The 20,971-nt window shown below is 48.8% G+C and overlaps 6 protein-coding genes across 6 annotated transcripts; 5 read left to right on the plus strand and 1 right to left on the minus strand.

The window, feature by feature from the left end:
* Window positions 1-3,466: 3,466 nt before the first annotated feature.
* Window positions 3,467-3,999, plus strand: FSST1_007521 (mitochondrial outer membrane translocase complex, subunit Tom22; the record flags this gene model as incomplete). The annotated part of the gene is made up of 2 exons (XM_083224312.1): window positions 3,467-3,560; window positions 3,626-3,999. 2 exons carry the CDS (start codon window positions 3,467-3,469, stop codon window positions 3,997-3,999), a joined length of 468 nt encoding a protein of 155 aa, XP_083083482.1.
* A 675-nt stretch (window positions 4,000-4,674) lies between these two features.
* On the plus strand, window positions 4,675-5,883 carry FSST1_007522 (uncharacterized protein; the record flags this gene model as incomplete). The annotated part of the gene is made up of 4 exons (XM_083224313.1): window positions 4,675-4,704; window positions 4,753-4,892; window positions 4,980-5,649; window positions 5,710-5,883. 4 exons carry the CDS (start codon window positions 4,675-4,677, stop codon window positions 5,881-5,883), a joined length of 1,014 nt encoding a protein of 337 aa, XP_083083483.1.
* A 230-nt stretch (window positions 5,884-6,113) lies between these two features.
* On the minus strand, window positions 6,114-8,977 carry FSST1_007523 (mitofusin; the record flags this gene model as incomplete). Its single annotated transcript, XM_083224315.1, has 3 exons — window positions 6,114-6,158; window positions 6,288-6,598; window positions 6,649-8,977. The coding sequence occupies 3 exons, from the start codon at window positions 8,975-8,977 to the stop codon at window positions 6,114-6,116; spliced, it is 2,685 nt and encodes an 894-aa protein (XP_083083484.1).
* A 133-nt stretch (window positions 8,978-9,110) lies between these two features.
* FSST1_007524 (ESCRT-III subunit protein DID4) lies at window positions 9,111-10,312 on the plus strand (the record flags this gene model as incomplete). The annotated part of the gene is made up of 5 exons (XM_083224316.1): window positions 9,111-9,168; window positions 9,251-9,450; window positions 9,516-9,791; window positions 9,850-10,107; window positions 10,163-10,312. The coding sequence occupies 5 exons, from the start codon at window positions 9,111-9,113 to the stop codon at window positions 10,310-10,312; spliced, it is 942 nt and encodes a 313-aa protein (XP_083083485.1).
* Window positions 10,313-12,403: 2,091 nt separating this feature from the next.
* Window positions 12,404-14,181, plus strand: FSST1_007525 (phosphatase 2C-like domain-containing protein; the record flags this gene model as incomplete). Its single annotated transcript, XM_083224317.1, has 2 exons — window positions 12,404-13,642; window positions 13,690-14,181. The coding sequence occupies 2 exons, from the start codon at window positions 12,404-12,406 to the stop codon at window positions 14,179-14,181; spliced, it is 1,731 nt and encodes a 576-aa protein (XP_083083486.1).
* Window positions 14,182-16,610: 2,429 nt separating this feature from the next.
* On the plus strand, window positions 16,611-20,447 carry FSST1_007526 (uncharacterized protein; the record flags this gene model as incomplete). The annotated part of the gene is made up of 4 exons (XM_083224318.1): window positions 16,611-16,684; window positions 16,743-16,978; window positions 17,023-20,349; window positions 20,401-20,447. 4 exons carry the CDS (start codon window positions 16,611-16,613, stop codon window positions 20,445-20,447), a joined length of 3,684 nt encoding a protein of 1,227 aa, XP_083083487.1.
* Between the last annotated feature and the right edge of the window lie 524 nt (window positions 20,448-20,971).

The following is a 20,971-nucleotide window of genomic DNA, read 5'->3' on the forward strand; positions in this document are numbered from 1 at the left end:
TGCATCCACTCAGAGGTTGCGTTCTTACCGTCAGCCGCTTGTCGACGGTGACTGAACGTCACGAACTTTTGTGCTCCGTTGTGATACATCTTGCTCTCCACACTGTTACCTCTTTGGATACCGTATGTGACAATGAATGTGTTACCCACATCTTCCTTCGAGCTTCCATTTGGTTTCGGACCTTGCCCTTGAAGTTTCTATTTTTGCTTACCTGTTGCTCAGCATCATAGCAGTTACAGCTTGCGTATTCGCATGGCCGCCATATCCGATCATGTTTCAAAACAGGCAATTGAACGGTCCTTTTGTGTTTAGTATCACTTGTATGATGAGTTCAACAGTACTTGTACAAGTTGTACGCATTGCCCAGGGTCAAGATGAAGTGAGTTAAAATACACACCATTGTCACGATACGTCTGCACCTGGATCAAAAACTCAAAAAGGCAACCAATCAGGCCAGCCCTCCACTAACCGAACCTGGGGACAAACTGGCAAGCTTCGGCACAGTCTAGTCTACAGTACAGAGTCGACTCTATTTCCTCATTGGGAAAACCTGCTTGTTTTGTTCTGCTCTGTTCTTGAAACATATTCTTCCTATACATACTACATGTATCGTTCAGGTACCTGCAGTACCTTGCTGGCATCTAACCGGTCAACTTTTAAGGTGCCACTAAGTGGAATGTTGGGGAAGAGTTTTCCGCGACGACGGCAGCTAGTGGTTGATCAAAGGGCCCCCAGAAACGCCTAGACAATCATATTCCCTGAGGGATCACAACTGCTAAGAAATCGACTCCACCAACAAGCAAGTTGCCCTGTTTGTGGGTAATCGTCCTTTCATACCCGGCCGAAATGCTGCTGGCTCTGGTTCTGGGTGTCTGGCTCCCCCGGAGATCCTCAGGTACCGTCTACGTACTTCAGCCTCCATTGTGAAGCCAGGCCACCTGGAAATGGACCCGTGTGGATGCCTTTTCTTTTTGGGTGCGCTGTCCGGGGTCAGGGTTGCCCGTGCATAGTCACGATAGCTTCATTGTCCCTTTCTTTGACGAGTTATAGTCCACTATAGAAATTAGAGCCCATATCAGGCGTCTTGCGGTGAGGAGAAGCAGCTAGCTTTAACGAACCGGCACATAAAAAGCATCACCCGGAGGCTGTGGTGACCGGAAGATGGATATTTTTACTAACAAACCGGGTCAGTACTTGTGATGTTGATATGTTGTCAAGTACCTCTCGATTATGACTGCATCGAGGACTTGTCGCTGCTAATTTTGATAGAGATCATCCTCCTGCCCTTCACATATGTACCTACATCAAAGCAGCCTATCGACTTTACGCAGATGGACGGCACAGACACGTGCTGGTTGCAAATGTGACCTGGTGCATATTTTCTCCAGGGTTGATCAAGAATCTGAAAATTCTACAATCCCATCTTTGTTCGAAAGAAGAAGGAGAAGAATCTGCTATGAATCTGTTGTTGATAAAACCCGATAGGTCAGCTTTAGCTAACAAAAAGGCACATTCTGATGTAGTTGAAGAAGGTCGGCGTCTATTGCCTGTTGCGTAACTACAAGCCTCCTACACTCTTGATCGACTTGCTTTCCAGAGCTTACCTCGATACCGACGGACCAAGCTCTTTCTTCATAGCTTTGATACGTTTGCTATACCGATTCGCTAGTGTTGTAATTTACGAAGTGCTTTTCATGCAACTATCACTAGAGATCTGGATGTCGTTCCTGATCTCCTGAGGCTTGATCAGGTACCCAATCGCCAGTCAATGTCTATCATCCAATCGGCGTTTTAGCCCCTGTCGCTCCTCTCCTCAATAGTGACTATCACAACCTCGAACAGTCCACAAAGTTACACCAAAAAGCATCACACGGCATTCTTTGGTAATTTATGTGAGATTCCGTGGAGATCACGAGGCTCGTGTCTGTACGATTGGCCTCCAGCGCCTCGTAATCCAAAACCCCTTGTGTAAATTAAAGCTGGCATGCTTTTACCGCCTCGTCATGTCAAACTAGCAAGTTTGTTGATGTCGCAAAGTATACGTAGCCTCCCTGCATCTCAATGCTTCCAGACGGGCTGAGAATAGGTCACGATGCCAGATGTTTAATTGCCAATGGTTTAGTCAATTGACGAGCTCCATCAGAGGTCGGTCATGTGTTGTCCCCCTTTGGAACAGGGGACTACACATATTACGTACTAGTCTCTTTGCTTATAGGATATCGCTACCAAAGTCTTATAGAGCTTTGAGGCTCGGTTCAAACTGAACTCAACAAGATAATTTTAGCATCTTGGGTATTTTCAAACTCCCAGGGCATTCTACTTTTCGCATTGGGGCATTCCAATCCTTTCTCTTTATTCTGCACCTCTCGTGGATTTCGTCGTCAACCTACCTCGTAAGAGAGGAACTGGCACTGTTGAGCTAGGCCCTTGGCAGTATTGTAAGGAGCGAAATCTACCACCAAGTCGCAAAGATGCTTGTATCGTTCGATCCTTGAACTTTATCTGTTATCTACAGACCAGATCGCAGCAAAATCAGCGCCAGGTATCGGAAGCGAAAGCCTTTCTCGAAAGAGACACAACAAGAGAGCTCGTGGTAGTGCCATAGGTCACGCCTGGCTCCTATAGGCTCTCTTTAACCTTATACTGGCCTTCATTTATTGAAAATCGACTGGAATGACATATCTATCTGCAGTCTTGAGCCTCTTAATGCGGTAACCTGAACAACATAATGTTGCCCTGTTGCTGAAGCCTATCCTACTGGTCTCTGGATATTTGTGGCCCTCAAGATGATGATCACGAGATACGAGCGGCTCTCAGAGTATATTTGCCCTTCGGAGATGACCACATGATGAATTTCTCATTTGCGTATTGCAAGCCAAATACTGGTAGTTGAGTTTTAGTTAAGATTCTCGTTAATAAGCTACCTTGTCATCATAATTGGTGAAGCCATGGGGGAGGGACGCAGGACCATTCTCTCGCATGTAAGTACTTGACAGGCTTCCTTTCAAATATGGGTATATTGTGGTCCGAACGTATCGAATACTGCCACGGTAGCATGGAATTCTCTCAATGCATTTGAATTGTAAGACTTCTAAGAAACCATCGGGTTCCATACTCATGATGTAAGAAGAACACGTGACGATGACCGATGATCAATTTTCGGCTAAACCGGGGATGTGAGTACTGAAGCTTGGAGCGACCAACGTCCAAGAAAAAAAATCGTGACGCACGTCAACACCCGCAACCAGTCATCAAGAGAATTGCATTTCGCTTTACGACTCTTTAACAAAGTCGCGCATCCTAGTCAAGCTAAAATTATAGCATTGACGGATTTCCTTGGTTTCAAAAGGCCTGAGGTTCTATATCTTAACAGTTCCTTCACACAGCAAAGCCCTTGGATAGGCTTTTTGATAACTTGAACAACCTCTCTATCCAACACATCCCACACACATTCCAATTATTCAAAATGGTTACCCTCACTGAGGTCGAGGACGAGCACTTCCAGCACGGCCAGGCTGGACCCGATATCGAGGAGGATGACGAGGATTACTCGGATACTGGTAAAATCTAACCCCGCGCTTTAAAATCGCACCCGCGATATCGCACGTACTTACTGGATCTGCAGATTCCGAGATTTCCAACGAATCCGAATACGACCCTTCAGATGAGACTCTCGCTGAGCGATTATTTGCGCTGCGCGATATCGTACCTCCCACTACTCGCTCTTGGATCTCCGGCAAGGCCAGCTCTGTTAGCAGCGCCGCCTGGAGCGTTCTCTCTTTCAGTGGCAAGGGTGCTTGGGTGATCACCACCTCTGCCCTCTTCTTCGGTGTTCCTTTCGCCCTGTCTTTCGCCGAGGACCAGCAACTCACTGCCATGGAGCAAGAGTACAACATGCGACAAAGCGGTAGCGAGCTTTTGACCGCTGGCACCGAGCAGAACACCGCCGATCAGGTTGGCGCTGCTCTCGAAGGCAAGCCCGCCCAGCCTTCTCTGTAAACCATCATCTTGGTGTCACATATTCGACAAAAGCCTCGATCTTATGTTTCTGGGTATGGGGGAGATTTGGACGGCGCGCCTTTTATTGCCGGGCGCAGTCGTCGTTGGACCGCACAAAAAGAAGTACGGCCTTCCAAGTGTACAATATCTATTCACGGCGTAAACGGCCGACGGAAGCCCCATGACGGATGCAATTGGGCTGAATCGGGAGGAACGAGAAGCGTAACGCATCCATGGCGCATGGTCACCGGTGTAAAGTATATGGCGGGGTTGGTAATGACTGCGATCTCATCTCCAGGAAAGGCGGTTTCACATGTATTTTGTCTCATTAGAGATGTATCATTGACGATTTATGTGTGAGCTTTTATCAAGCTACGAACTGTTCCTTGTCCCAGCAGTTATTGTTTTACTCGTTGATCAATGTAGTTGTACTATTGTAATTCGATGTATGGTAGAAATCAATGTTCGAGTTATCGAGTTAAAGCAATACAGTCTTGTCTAAGCAGATGTAAGCTGGAGGGAGGATGGTGTTACTCTTTCCACAAGGTTTAGGGTAGGATATTTTGTTGGTGTTACTCCGCCGATCCCTCAGAGTGTATCTTACCCCATACACCATCTTGCGTTATAAGACTATATATCTTGCAACTAACTGCTGAGAAAGCGAAAAGGAAAAGGATGGAATACATCGAATTGCCAAAAATTGAGGTTGGTCAACCCTCTTGTCATATGTTACAATACTAAACAGAGCTATAGCTCCATGCACACTTGACTGGGAGCATCTCACGCCAGGCTCTCCACGAAATATGGCTTCGCAAGAAGGAGACGGGCGATACTGATCTTGATGATCCTCTGGTTGTCATGCCAGAAGGTAAACACGACTATAACTTGCAAACGTAAGGACTCTCACTTGCCAACCGCCAACCCTATGCATAAGAAGTCCACACATGGCCAGAAACCACTAACATCGCCTTCGCTCATAGCTTCTTCCCACTCTTTAGCAGTTACATATACAACCTCATCATTGACGAGGAATCTGTTCGCTATACTACGAGGTCTGTTCTAACTGATTTCCTTAACGATGGCGTATGCTATCTCGAGCTTCGAACGACACCCCGCAACACCCCTCACCTCTCAGCAGAGCAGTACATCGCAACTCTTGTAGACACAATCTCACTATTCGAGTCTGAAAATCCCCAGCTACACACCCGTCTTATTCTATCCATTGACCGGAGAAATACCCCTGAACAAGCAGCTTCTACACTCAATCTCGCCCTGAAATACCGCAATCAAGGAGTTGTCGGTCTCGACCTCTGTGGTGACCCAACATCCCGGCCCAACGGCGATATAAGTGTTTTCACACCTGTGTTCCAAGAGGCGAATAGAAAAGGATTGGGAATCACTGTGCATTTTGCCGAAGCTGAAGCCAGTGGCTCAAAGGAGGAGTTGAGTACACTGCTGTCGTGGGAACCAGGTCGTCTAGGCCATGTGATCTGGGAGGACGAGGATACGAAGAAAGAGATTGCGAGAAGAGGATTATGTTTAGAGCTGTGTCTGAGCTGTAATGTCAAGGCTGACATGATCCTTGGCGGGTTCGAAGGGCATCACTTTGGTCACTGGAGAGGAGTAGAGGGACCAAAGATTTCACTCAGTGTAGGTTTTCAGATACTCTCTCAACTGACGAAGCATGAAAATGGCTAATAATAACAACAGACTGACGATGTTGGCGTGTTCGGAAGCCCGTTATCCAACGAGTACAGACTCGTTGCGCAGCACTTTGGCCTTGATCGTCAAGCTATATGCGAGTTGGCGAGACAGCCCATCGACGGCATCTTTGGAGGTGACCGAGAGAAAGAAAGGCTGCGACGTCTTATGTGGACACAATAAAGTGGCATTGGCAAGTTTGGAAAGTCTATGAGAATTGGAATTTGGTGGTATCAATGTTGTCTTAAAATACAGATTGTTGTACAAGTTTTTTTTTACTCTATTGGATGTTTTGTTTTTCTTGATAGTAGAATGGACGAAGCATCAATAGTCAATTCTTACTGGAGCGCTAACAAGGTATGAGGAGAGAAGTTGACATCAAACCCAAATCAGGAGCAACTCATTTTCTTTCATCAGGCATAACACATGCAATCGATCGTTCCCAATTCAACGCCGTACTTTTTGGTGTGTTTTTTTCCATCTTGATCTGAAGCGTTGACCCCAGGTGTCTACATCCGCATTTTGTTCCTTCGGGTATACATACCTCGTCATTAGTGCATGCCGGGCGGTGGGGTCTCGAGGTCTACAGCCTCAACCTTGACGCGCTGGTCATCACTTTGACGGACCAGGTTCAAGAAGTATCGAGAAGCACGCTCGCTCTCACCCTTGACCTTGACAGTCTCTTCACGCTTTGCACTCAGGTCCTTGAGGCTCTGGTCGAGGCCGACCCGGAGGTTGTCAGCAGGGATACGAAGGACCTTGCGGACAGACGAGGAGATGCGGGCGGCATTGGTGTGAACATAATCCATCTCAGCCAGCTGAGTAGAGATCTTGGTAGCGAGACGAGGGGGCAGAGAATTAGGAATTTGCTGTAGAACATAGGCTGAGGCAGCAACAGCTATAAAAAGTTAGTAAACATGTAATCGGCGATGTTTATAATTCACTTACCAGCCACGAGAATACCAGGGATGATAAGCTGGCGTAGGTTTTCGTTGCTCAGAATTCGAGTTGCTGTAACGGCCTGGTCCATCCATGTGTTCATTCCAATCATCCGGGGCACCACTGCGCCAGCGACTGTCAGAGCCATACCGGTACCAGCGAACTTCTCCTGCCGTTGCAGCAGCGTTGTCCAGTCGACAAAATCGGTCATCTCTGTGGGAATATCGACCTGGCGAGCAAGGGCATCGCGCTTGCGGCGGAACATGACATCAGGCCGGAACTGAAGGTTTTGGAACTCATCGCCCACATGCAGAATACCCAGCTGCTTGATAGCATTGACACCATAGACTGTCTTGCCGCGACCATACTCTTCACAATTCGCCACTGAATCAGCGATGCGGGAGAGCATGGCTTCTTTGAGGTCCTCGGCATACTGGAAGGCGCTCCAAATACCTGGGTAAGGTACGTCGTAATGACTGCTTCCAGAGTGAAGGATTGCAGAGTTGAGAGTATTGCGAGTGTAATCGTAAATTTCCTTGCATGTATCTTCGACATTGGCGTCCACTTTCTCGCTGACCTCAGAACGTGCCCTTCGACTAGATTCCAGCTGAGGCTCAAGCTCCTTAAGCTCCTTAGTCACTCGATCCAACTCTGACTGAGCAACCTCCTGGTTGACTGTCGCAAGGGTGTTGACGTCGTTCAGGATGTTGAGAAGATAGGTTCGAGCTGGTGCGAGCTTGGACCGTGCGCGTTTCTCGAGCACGAATCTTCGCAGGGATTGTTCAAGAGCCTCGAAATCCCGTACTTTGTCAAGATCCTTACCCTTGCCCTTGTCATCCCCGTCTCCAGGATCACCAGAACCTCCGCTTGAGCTTCCGCCACCACTGGGGCCTCCTGGAGGTGATGGGCCGATAGGAATAGCATTACTCGAAACAAAGTGCACGAGTTCCGAGTTTTCCTTGTGTGTTCGGGGACTTAGCCCAGCAACCTGATCCAGCACCATCTTCTCGCATCGCTTCTTGTCTCGGATAACATCGAATCCGTTGACAACAATGAAGATGTAAGCCTTCTCGGCCGCAGCAGCCCAAATAAATTCCTTGGCAGACTGTGTGAAGTGATTGGCAGCGGAGACCACGAAAACAACTACATCAATTTCCTCCTGTCGAGCAAAGATAGCTGTCGTCTTGGTTGTGTCGGAGTTGAGGCCAGGAGCGTCAATCAAAGCAATGTCCACCACGCCATTGTTCAACAGGGATTCGTCGATGCTTCGGCTGTCCTTGACATAGATTTTGCACTGGGTATATGTCTCATTGTCAATAACAATGTTTTCAAGTTCCTTCAGAGAGAACACATCGTAAGTTGATTCATCATTTCGATCGTAGATAGCATCCTTGTGCACAGCGTGCACCTCTTCCACACCCGAATTCTCTCTCGCGTCAAGCACCTCACAGAAGATAGCAGTGCAAGGCTGCTGATCCTCAGGTAGGACTTTGCGACGCAAGAGAGCATTGCAGAAGGTCGACTTGCCGGCATTAAGATCACCAGTGATAAGAACCTTACTGGCGGTATCCTCAATTCGTTCGCGGAGGGCAACAAGATGCTTGATGCTAGTGCTAATCTTTCCATCAAGTAGTGCCGCAATCGAACTCTTTTCGAGCGAGTGTACAAGCTCAGTCTGGTGAAGAGCACCAAGCTTGAGATCTAGCTTTAATACGGAAAACTCTTGGGCGATCTGAGGTGAGACAAGTCGTGGTTCGGGTGTCGATCGATTCTCGGCGGCTCGGCTCGATTCGGCAGAACTGTCTTCGACAGAAGTCATAGAACGTTTCAAGGCAGGGTGGTGAGGCGAAGATGATATGCCGTCCATGCCCGTGTAAGAATGAGCGAGACCAGGTCGAGGGGCTTCGGAGGAGTCGCGGCGTGCTCGCTGAACCGAGGGATAATGGGCGGGCCATGATGTGTTCATCTCTCGGAGATTGTCGAGAAGTTCGAGTACTTTGTTGATAGAGCGGCCGAGAGTTGCGCGATGGGCATTATACCACATCTGGTGAACAGCACCTGACGCGGGCCGGTCATGATGCATAGACATGTCGAATGTTGAAGGGGAAGCCGTGGAACGCTGCGGATCGCCAGCTATACTTCCGCCATAGCCAGAGTCGATGTCGAGCATGTTCTGGAGGCGGGCAGCATGTTCGGATGCCATGCCATTGCCGACGGTCATATATTGAACACGGGAAGAATCGGCGTTTGGCGCATTGGCATGATCACCATCTGAATCGTTTTCTTGTTGCATTCGGGCCTTGCCCTTGCCGTTACCGCTGAAGTAGTCTTGACTCATGTTGAAGGAGCGAGTTTCAGACCGAGCGGCATATTTCGAGGAAAGACCGGGAGAAGGAAATATGTTTGAATCTGTAATGTTACGTGACGATGGCGGTCGGGTGTCGAGAAAGAGGCGAACAACTCAGTCAACGATGGCTCCACTTCTGCATGATTTTTGCTACGTACCGATGTCCGATTTGATTGGCGACGGTGCGCGGACCACGCGGGCTCTTATCTTATCCTGGTCTACCAAGGTTGGCCCAGACTTGTCCGATTACGTAGAGAGACCTAGTTGCCGACGACGACAAGGCCAGGCCAATCCATATCACGCATCTTGGCTTGGGTTTTTTTCCTGCTGCCTCGCGATTACTGCAGCCTATTTACTCTATCACTTTAAAGGGCCTCCTTCTTCCTTACGATAAACCGACGTTCTTCTTCGACAACCCCACCGTCTTTCACCGATCCACGACAACTGCCCCGCTCACCATGAATGTAAGAGCAGCGGTGTCGCGCAGTCGCATAGCGCGCTCATGATGGCTAATTCGCTCAATGCATAGATCCTAGAATGGGCATTTGGAAAGCGCATGACGCCTGCGGAGCGCCTGCGCAAGAACCAGCGCATGCTCGACAAGGCCATTCGCGAACTTGACCAGACGAGAGTTAAGCTGGAGAAGCAAGAAAAGACCCTTATCCAACAAATCAAGACAAGCGCCAAAAATGGGCAAATGGGAGCCTGCAAGATTCAAGCCAAGGATTTGGTCCGCACGAGACGATACGTCGAGAAGTTTTACAGCATGCGCAGTCAACTACAAAAGATTTCACTACGTCTCCAGGTATTTAATAATTGTCGTTGGAATACAGACAGAAGAAAGCTAATTGGCAACGCTACAGACATATAGAACGAACGAAGATATGATGCAAGCTATGAAGGGTGCTACTAGGGCTTTGGGAAGCATGAACAAGCAGATGAACCTTCCCCAGCTCCAGCGAATCGCCATGGAATTTGAGCGCGAAAACGACATAATGGATCAGCGATCAGAGGTCATGGACGATGTGTTTGACGATGCTATGGATGTAGGGGTTGAGGAAGAGGGTGATGAGGTGGTAGAGCAAGTTCTGGAAGAGATTGGTGTTGACTTTAACCAAGCGGTAAGCCGAGGATTCCTTCACACTCTGCGATATATGTTGCTGACTCTTATCATAGCTTGGCGAAACTCCTACCGCACTAGGAACTGCAGCTGTTCCGGAAAGCAGGATTGCTCAAGCAGTTGGCGGCGGCGGTGGAGGTGGTGGTGGCGGCGGAGACCCCGTTGATGATGATCTCCAAGCAAGACTGGACAGTCTGCGGAAATAGACGAGCGACAGGCGATTATTGGCGTTTTGTTTAACATGTCAACCCGATCGTGCCAGGTGAAATGCTCGTTTTTCAATTAGTCGGATCACAGTAAGGTGACAGACCTGATAAACAGATTGTCTATGGTCATGGGAGAAATTGGCGATTTCATGGCGCTACGTCTGCCGGGGTGCATTGGTGTCCGGAGCACTGTATTTTAATTCTTAGCTTTTCGACCTTTTGGTATAGGAAACGATATTCGCCGTTTTGCGAATTCTATTTGGAAGATCATTGGCTGGTTGAATGTTTCATGGTAACTATGTTGGACCAAACTTACACTACCTAAGCTTGGTGTAAGCTTCTTTTGTCATGCGGGCCGTTGCAGAATCTGTATTTTGTTTGGGTTAATGTTAATTAATGCGGAATACACCTTGCACAGAATTGCATAAGGCCGAGCGACTGTTCTACAACAAAGGCATCACGCTCACGCATTGATGGAGCCCACTCTCTCAGCGTGTTAGTAGCAAACGACTACCTACTTATATCGGATAGGATGACAATCACCTGGGCATCAGCTTTGACGGCAGCCTCGGAGTTACACGTGTACAGCTAGCTACGGCCACAGAGCGTGGTCTCATGAGATTGTGATAAACCAAGTTCGGTCTTTTGTGCGGTTTGTAAGAATATGTATTCTAGTCTCCGGATATCCCGGGCACTGCTATTTGATTGGGTTCTGTACTATGAATAGAATGCATCATTTGCTTTGGTTCTCGCCATAGGTATGTAGGTAATGAAAAAAAAGGGTTCGATATATAACATGCATTCAAGTGGTAGCAGAATGCCAAGACATAAAGCAAAGGATATAGAAAACAGACAGCATAAGAGCGGGTCCATTATAGTATATTGACTAATGTTTTTTCCTTAACCAAGTAATATTAAGTTTTCTGAGCTGTGAGGACATCTCCTGGAGTTGACTTGTCCTGAAGATTCAATCCTATCCCACCCGGTGATCATGGATCCTCGTCCCAAAGCGCTAAGCTGCGCGCTCACGGGCAGCCAGTGAACGTCACTAAAGCGATGATACGTCAGTGGCCAACAACCAGTGATGGTCACGGTCTGGGACCAACTAAGCGTAACCTAGGTCCCCGCCCCCACTCGCCCTGGCTTCCATTTGATCAGGGTAGCTCGCCAATCCGTTTGCTTCACTCAGCTAGCCCCAGATTACCAACTGATGGAACGCTCAACCAACTCTTCATCAACTACGACACGACTCTGCACTTACCCGTCTTGTATTAAGCCATAACTTAACCGATCTCTGGTTGCTTTTTCAAGATTCCGTTTCTACAGGGCATCCTCTTCTTTCCTCTGAGCATCTCCTAGTTCGCCTTGTTCCCGTCCAAATACCCTTCCTTTCAGTCTTCATCAGGTACGTACGTTCATCACTATCCCCGTCAATGCAATCGTTCCCTTGTGGCGTCTACGTCACGTTCCTTTGGCCTGCGATACATAAGGCTGTGAAGCATTGCGCATCTACATAACCCATACAAGCTTGGTTTTTGTTTCATTCACCTGCATCCCTGCTGTACGTTAGCTGAAACGCCTCGGATGTGTCATCTCAACTGGACTGATACACTGAAGTGAAGACAGCTGGAAGCAAGCTTATCGGCGATTCGCGCGCTGAGCTACATCATCGATATCTGTCCATCTTGCATCGCAATCCCCATATGCTCATCAGCCTCTTCTTTTCTTCATCCGTTGATGCTTGGCAGCACAGAGTCAAGTTTAGATCTAATAAGTTCTCTAACTCTTCCAGGCCATCCTTGCGCCAACGAATCATAGACGCCAAGCTGGTTTCGACCAGCACCCCGCCCCCTACGTTTTCCACAACGACACACTTTCTAACTGCCACCGCAACGGCTCGCGTGTAGTCACCATACACAACTTAAGACTCCCAAGGACGACATAAACACATCTGATATTCAACGGCATCAATCGTGCCAACAAATTCATCCGTCTGTGCCACTCCACCTAGCTTTACTTTGATCCTACCACAAGCTGGCGAGCAACAAGCGTCGCAGTCTCTCCTCGACTGGAGGAAGTCTGCTGAATAGAATGTTTGGTGGCAGTTCCAACAACTCAGCGGGCAACAAATCCGAGAGCGATTCGAAATCCGACAAATCTCCTTCTCCTGAGCCCGGCTCAGGCCTTAGTGCCCCTGCTCCCATCAAGACAACTGACCAGGCTGCGAGCGGTGAAAAACGTAGCGGAAATGGCAGCCCACCAACTCGCCAGGACGTCAGCGGACCGAACGACAAGAAGCGCAGAAGTAGTAGCGTCAGTAGCCGTGCCAGTAGTCTTCTGGCCTCTGCAAAGAACTCGCTCAACTTCTCTTCCCAGAGCAGTCGCAGTGGAGGCTCTGAAGTGAGCTCGCAGACATCTCTTCAGAAACTCGGCAAGCAGGATCCCGCTCTTGCAGTTCCTCAGGGCCAACATAATAATTCTGCCGGAGACTCCATGCCCGGACCCAAATCTACATTTCGTGTTGGCGTCTGGGAAGATAGGAACAAGAAATGCCGCCGAACTATGGAAGATACTCATGCTTTCCTGTACAATTTTGTGCAGACCCCAGCTTTGAACGATGCGTCAGCAAAGGATAAGCCGGAAGGTGATGACTTGATCACCTCTGATATGGTTGAGTCGGACAACGGCTACTTTGCTATCTTTGATGGGCATGCTGGTACGTTCGCTGCTGACTGGTGTGGCAAAAAACTACATATTATCCTCGAGGATATCATACGCAAGAATCCCAATGCTTTGATTCCTGAAGTTTTAGACCAGGCCTTTACAGCCGCCGATGCGCAGCTTGAAAAACTCCCACTGAAGAACAGCGGCTGCACCGCGGCTGTCGCAGTGTTGCGCTGGGAGGATCGGGCCTCAAATGATCGATCCGCCATCAAATCCGCCAAACCAGAAGAGCCTATCGAAATGGATAAGGCGAATGATGGAGCATCCAACGAAGAGGCGACTAAGGCTACAAATTCAAAGGGCAAGGGTAACGGACGGCAGCGCGTACTATACACCGCGAACGTTGGCGATGCCCGCATCATTCTCTGCCGAGGTGGAAAGGCTCTACGACTCTCTTACGATCACAAAGGTAGCGACGAGGTCGAAGGCAAACGCATTGCCGCTGCTGGCGGGTTGATCCTCAATAATCGTGTCAATGGCGTACTGGCTGTGACTCGTGCCCTTGGCGACGCTTACATGAAGAAGCTCGTTACGGGCCATCCTTATACCACTGAGACGGTCATTCAGCCCGATAGTGACGAGTTCATTATTATTGCTTGTGACGGAGTAAGTTGTGCCCCAAATTACAAGGATCAACAAGCTAACTATTCTAGATCTGGGATGTATGTAGCGACCAGGAAGCCGTTGACCTTGTCCGCAACGTGGAGGACCCCATCTCAGCCTCAAAACAGCTTGTCGACTATGCGCTGAACCGCTTCAGCACTGATAACTTGTCTTGTATGGTCGTTCGGCTTGACCAGAACAAGGAAGTTGTGGTAGAAGTGGAAGGCACAGCATCACAGGTCAGCGAGGCAGACAAGATTGTCAGCGAGACTAAACAAAAAATTGCAGAAGGTACAGCGCCCGCCGTCGGCGTATCAGCATCCAATAGCGCGCCCCAATCCGAACCTCCTATAGCTGTTCAGGAGGGTAATTTTGTGCCGACTTCTCTGGATGACATAGTGACTGAAGAGCCCCATGTCGCAGATCCCAAGTCGGACGATGTACCTATACTGAATAAGGCAGCTGTTTTGGAGGCTCGTAAAGACAAGCCAGCAGAAGAGAAGCCGGTTGAGGAAAAGGAAAAACCTCCTGGGCAGGAATAATCCATGAATAAGAAATCAAGCACAAGGCATGATAAACACAAGCCAAGTTATTTTTTATGGTCTCATAGCAAAAGGACTATTGAGCATTGTGAGGATGGAATATGAATGCAGTGGTCTACCGCGTGTACTTTGACATGACGCTGCCTCCTTCACTCCTTACACCACGAGCTGCAAGATGGGAATTAACATGATATGCGAGCGAGGATGCTCTTGGAGGTTTGGTCTCACGGCTCGCGTTACAAAGCTGAAAGAGTCTGAACAGTATTGTAGTTTCTGTCAGTTAGTTGAGCAACGCCGTACATGCACGATGAGAAGCATGGGATATTCTCGAGTGTGAAAGTGCATTGCTGCATGGAAAACGAATATGATTACGGCTCGAAAGAACATTGACGGTATTAGATACACTTGGCACTCGCGCTAAGCTGGTGAAGTTCTTTATAAAACCCGGCATCTCTGAAGATCTGCGGACAATGTATCTATCGACAGAAGACAGAACTAAGATTTGTGCCAGGATCTTGGTAGGCTTACCACGTTATTGTTCCTTGCAGCTTCGCCAGGAGCTTCTATGCTTCTAGCCGGGCAGTAGCAGAAATTAAGACTGAGTCGCTAGTCTACCCTCAGGCCCCATAACGTTGATTGCAAATTACAACATCATCCACTACACTGCAGAGCGAACATTTGAACTGTAATTGAGACCGGCCAGGCAATTTCCTTGGATTAACTGTCGTACAATCGAGATGAGATTTTGGGGGAAATGGCGTGCCGCCAAACTCAAGTTTATTTAGGCAGTGTATCGGTATCGGTATCGCCGTTTTAGACTGATGCCTTATTTTACTTGTTTCTTTCTGTTAACCATTACCCCTGGTTAGCCAAATAATGTCTTATTACTTGGGCTCAAACACTTCCGGGTCGCCAATGCAGGAACGAGAATAAATCAACGTCAAAAGCTATTTTGCTAGTCCACAGTGGAGAAGTCGGAGCGGGAGAGGAGCTTGGGTTCTGGGAGGTGCTCGGTTACTCCAGTGGCTGGAACTGGAACTCTAACTTATATAGATAGTAGCTTATGTCGGTGCTATATCTTGCAAGGTGGGACGAGAATGATTTTGAATTGTGCGAGTCATCTAATAGGCAGTAAATGGTCTCTATTCACCTAAAAAGCTGAAAACGCATGCATGTTTTGCTTGTCTGAAGCAAGGGGGAGAAAGGCCGCCTTGGCCGGATAGTCATTTCGTCTACCATTTCTCTTGCCATCTACTTTAAGGCTTCAATTTTCTATCTCCTTACATACCTAGACCTATTTATCCTTGTGATTATGCGCGACATACGTATGGTAGACAGAAACACAGACACTTTACTTGTCGTACTGTAACTTGACGGCTTCGCCTGTGCGTTCTAGATGTCTTGAAATTGGCCCAACCCCAAAATGGTACAAGACGCTATCCATCTTTCATTCCAGCACAAAACCACCTGTCTGGTTGGCGTGTGATTTACACTTTAAAAAGACACCATTATCGAGTAGTTGGTATTTTAGTCACGTCAGTGACGACTTACAAGCAGAGACTAGCCAGCTTTTGTCGTTCGCTGTTGTGATTCTTTCGCTGTACAGAGTAGACTTGCTCTTCTTGTTTGTGTCTCGAGCCCATGCTGCCATAGTAGGAATAGGCTAATATAAGCAGTTATTGGCCATTCCCGATCTGGTTTTGTTACCACCAGGTTTCATCAATTTGATCAGTGACTATTGATCGGCATAAACGGGGTCGACAACGACAGGCTGCTCCATTCTTCAGACAAACATTCCTTCTTTCTTCTTCCTGAATATTAACACATAAACTTCCCCAGAGGCCGATTAATATCTGATTCACTGCCGCTTTATTACACGACCTGACGAATTGGCCGGTACTTGTTCAAGAGCAAACGAAACAAATCTTGCCATCCTAGTTAATCTTGTCATCAATCCATGGTTACGATATTAACCCATGTAGGTTGGCAGTTCTGCCCCTGAAATCTGGTGCTGCCGCCCCTTGACCCGCATTGGAAAACCCACCAGGCAATCCATCCCACCCGTTAGTTACGCTTCCTCTCGACTGGAAGAGAAAGACCCCGAAATATATTGGACTGGTCTAGCTCTACTACTCTGTTCGACTGATTTGGTAGATTCCCCCGTCTTTCGGGAGAGCTTCATTTCTCTTTCTTTTGCTTTTGGTTTCGTCTTCGGTCTCTGGCTCTGTCTCGATCGATATCGACTCTTGATTTTGTCGGCCGATCTGCAGCTCACCTGCTTATCACTTCCTTTCACTCATTGTTTCTTTAATTAGTATTTCTTTTGTTTCCATATGCCTGTGGTGCAAACCTAGGCTTTCAACTCCCACTTTCCTAATTTTCTACCCCCTCACTTCTTTACTTTTTGACCCGGTGGCGATAGAGACATCATGTCGTTGAATGGCTTGGACGACCCGAAGGTCCAGGAAGCCTATGAGGCCGCTGTCGCTGAAGCTGGAGGATGGTATGATAAAAACCCTGGGCTGATTAGGAATCAATCGTGATTTAACTTTCGTCTTCAGGTTCCTGCTCAAGTACGCGAGTCGCGATGAAGTCGAATTGCTGGGTCGTGGCTCAGGCGGCGTCGTCGAGGTGCGCAACAACGTCACCGAATACGAAGATACCAGCCCTCTGTACGGATTCTTGAGATACAGAAGGAGGAACGTATTGATCAAGTACCTGCCCGAGGACTGCTCCCGTCTTATTCAAGGTCCGTACTGGCACCCCTCCTTCCCTGCATTTGTCCTTTGTTCCCAGTGTGCGAGTTCGTGGGGAGTGTACTGACTTGTTGTCGAAATGTAGCCAGGGTAGCCGTTCACTTCAATGCCGTTTGCGATCGATTTTCCCCCTACGATACCATCTTTGAAATCACCGACGCCAAGGAGCTCAGAGATACTAGGCTGTCGGCAGCTTGTTCTTTACATGCTGCTTCGGGTTCCACTTCGTCGTCTACAAGCTCACTGCGCCGAAGGCGATTGATGGAGATTGCGGAGGAGGAAGAGGACGAGCAACAGCAACGCGCCACCAAACGCCAGTCAGTTGCTGAGAATGACGATGACAGCGAGGTTCGGCCAAAAACAGTCAAGACAAGCCACGACCCTGCTCCCCATACAGAACCAGTTACCTTGAACTCGGAGCTTGCTGAATCTCCAGAGGAAAGTAAATTCACTGACGCGTCAACGTCGGAAGTACCCAACTTTGTCGGCGCTGACGAGAGACCTGATTCATCTGGTGACCCGGAAGCTCTTCCACGATTGTCATCACAATCAGGTCGACCAGATCTGTATCCGTATTCCTCATACAATTACGGTAAACCAAAAGTCAAGCTTGGCCCCCGCCCATCGCTTGAAACAAACGGCCGACCTCGTACTGCGGGTTCATATCGTCCTGTGTCGCAGATGCCTTCTGGCTTTAAGTTGTTTGGTAAGGGCTCCAAAAAGGAGAAGAACAAGGACGATACCGCAACTACCGAGGATACTCCTGCCGAGGACAAGGACAAGGACACACCGCCTGTGCAGGACGAACTGCAGATCACCGATACAGAACTCAACCGACCCACGACAAGTTCTGGAGTTTCGATTTCTGGTTCCGCCATCTTACCCGCACCACCGCCTGCGAAACCCACAATTTCACCCGAGAAGGCAAGATTAATGAAGGCCATGAAGCTCCGAGAAAAGAAGAAGAAGGATATGGCGGTCGAGGCTGACGTCTCGTCACCGCCTGTCGAATTTCCCGGACCCAGTGAAGGTGGATCATCTACGGATCGTGTTGAAGACAACGAAAACCAACACGACCCTGAATTGAATCAGTCGTTGATGTCGAACGTCGACTCAGGAATTGGTCTTGATGGTTCTTCGGCTTCTATGAATGCTGACCAGGCGTCTGATCTTGCGCAAAGTGATTCTCACCCCGACAGCCCCGTCATTGCATCGTCCGAACCCGAGATGTCCACGAAGGCCTCTTCTCTTTCTGAATCGACCGATGACACTCTGCACCCTAAAGACGAGGATGCACACAATTGGGATCAAGATAAGAAGGTTGGCACCAAGGAAACCTCGGCACAGAGTACAAATGACGAGAAAGCTGCCGTTGCAGGAGTTGCGCCGCCCAGCGATGATTTACCGCCTAAGGATGAGAAGCAGCCCGAGGACGCGTCCCTCGATCCAGTACCCGACGCTGATACCAGTATTCCGGAAAACCCAGAAAACGCGCCCGCAAATGACAATCAATCTACAACCGACGGTGTCTCAAACGCGCCCGAGACTACCGAGGCTTCGGCCAATGTCGACAAAGCTGACGAGCCTCTATCCCCTACGACTTCTGCCTTGAAGATCCCCAAATCTAAGTTCTCGACACAGGATTTGCGGTCAGCAGCGAACGCGGCTCCGTCATCGGTCTCCAACTCTCCCCATCGCGAAATTGAAGAGAACAAGCCAACCATTGTCACTCAAGAAGTCGTTGAGACGGAGGACGACAACAACGAAGAAGAGGTTGAGGGGTCAGAAACAAAGCAACAAAAACGCAAAGCAAACATCGACCCGATCAAAACACAACTTACGGAAGATAAAGACCCTCTATCTGACGAGGAGGAGGACCTGATGGACGAGCTACACGACGCGACTCTTCACGAGGCGAAGCCTATGACTGTTGCTAAGAGTCCAGTCACCCCTGTGTTCCCTAGTCCAACCAAGAGTGAACGATCTGCTGTCATTTCCCGAACTGTCTCGAATCCTGTGCACGGCAAGCTTCTCGCCCCCGGCGATGTCACTACAAGCTCGGCACGATCTGTCAGCTCGGGAGGAGCTGCTTATTTGCACAAGATTGCTCAGCAACCGGGTGGCCCTACTCTGAGTAGAAAGGGTACGGTGGGATCGAGTATTTCACAGCGCATCAAAGCACTCGAAAAGCTCTCAGCCAGCACTGGCGAGACTCTTAGCCCCGCCCCTACTGCTTCCGCTCGGGAGAGACCGTCTTCGGCATTTTTCTCCGTACGTAAAAGTCGAGAGCCGTCTCGATCTCCGTCCGTGGTAGACCGCACCAGCTCCATTAACCGTTCAAACCTTCGAACACCCCCGTCGCGATCTGGCGAACGCGATGAGTCGCCCGATAGATCCAGACAGACACGCAGAGGACGCTCAACATCAGTGGCTAGTCGCTTGTCCGTATTTGAAGCGAACCCTTTCGAAAACGATGGCTCCCCTGGTTCAGAGTCGATCTCGGTTACTGCCAGAATAGTCCGCGATCCCAGCCAGAACGCAGCCAAATCGCTCGAACCTGCTAAGGATCCATCTGAATTTAACCCCGTGGAACTTCAAGAGTCACCTTTGTTGGTAGATCACCAAAAGGCATCGCCAGTCTGGTCCCCTCCTACCTTTCAACCGCCAAAGGAGACCATAGTTGACCGCAGGATGTCAAAGGACGACAACGGAGACAAGGAGGATCAATCGAGGCGGTCTTCACTCAGTGTGGTTAGAGACTTTATCAACGACCGTCGCAAATCCCTCACATCTCCTTCCCCTGATGTCCTTCCCAAGGGCTCTCAATCTCCAACTCGCCCACCCTCGACACACCAGGGCAAGCGGCTGTCAATTAGCAGCCGCCGATCATCATTCAGTCGTGAGAGAGAAAATGTGCTTTCTCCTTCTGCAACTACCGAGAGCTCCATATCCGGTGATGAGACTAAGTCCAGTGGCGAGAAGATGAAGTCCCGGGCTGGTCGATTTATGCGCCGCCTCTCATCTCTTTCTAGCTCTCGTGGCAAGACTACACCACCGACTGTTCTCTCACCAACCGTGCAAGAGGAGCAAATCCGCCCTGCAACAAGTGGACCCCCATCCATCGTCTCATTCATGGGAGACGTCAACGTGCAGTTTCCTGACAACTTGCTCTGGAAACGTCGTAATATGTGCCTAGACTCTCAGGGCTTCCTTATTTTGAGTGCACTCCCATCTCAGAGCAGTCGCACTGCTCAGGGCACCAAACGCTACCACTTGAGTGACTTCCGAGCACCATACATTCCTGATGTTGAAGTTCAAGAGCTCCCCAACAGTGTGGTATTGGACCTTGTCGATGGCAGCAGTGTACAGCTTGCATGCATGGACCGTACTGGACAGGTCGGTATCCTTCACAGTAAGTTCTCCTAATACAAATGCCCAGGTAATATACTGACAGCAAATGCAGCTCTCCAAGAAGCCCACGCCAAACATGCGACACCATTCGCGTTATAGATGGTGTTTCGGAGCCCTGCTGAAACGACTGGGTTGAGCCCAAGACGTCGTTAAAAGCAAACCAATGCTCTTCAATTCGTTGATTCCACCATTTCCTATATACGGCATCATCGTTTGCTCTAGCCATAAACCGTCCCACGTCTCGCTATACGTTAACGGCCTTACGACATCTTACTTATCAACACCTTTGTCCAATAGTATATACTACTGGCTTAGGTGTCTAATACACCATCGGATGCCCGGTTCTTCAGCCACTTCACCGATCACAACCGGTCTTACATATTCCCTTTTAAACACATCACCCACAAGGCTTCATATAATTTTCTACTTGTCTTCTACTCACATGTAAATTATGTACGCATGATACCACAACCCCTTCCTCTCATCTGTGCAGCCCCGACGGCTTTCTTCTTTTTTCTTCTTCATTTTGTACTTTCTTCATTTTTACTTTCTGCATACAAGCCCCGCTTGTTTGTTCTTCCTTATTCTATCTATAGCTAGCCTTATTTCGTTGTTAAACCCAC

This window comes from Fusarium sambucinum, chromosome II, assembly GCF_050947815.1.
Source record: "Fusarium sambucinum isolate potato_lamoka chromosome II, whole genome shotgun sequence".
Classification (NCBI taxonomy): Eukaryota; Fungi; Ascomycota; class Sordariomycetes; order Hypocreales; family Nectriaceae; genus Fusarium; species Fusarium sambucinum.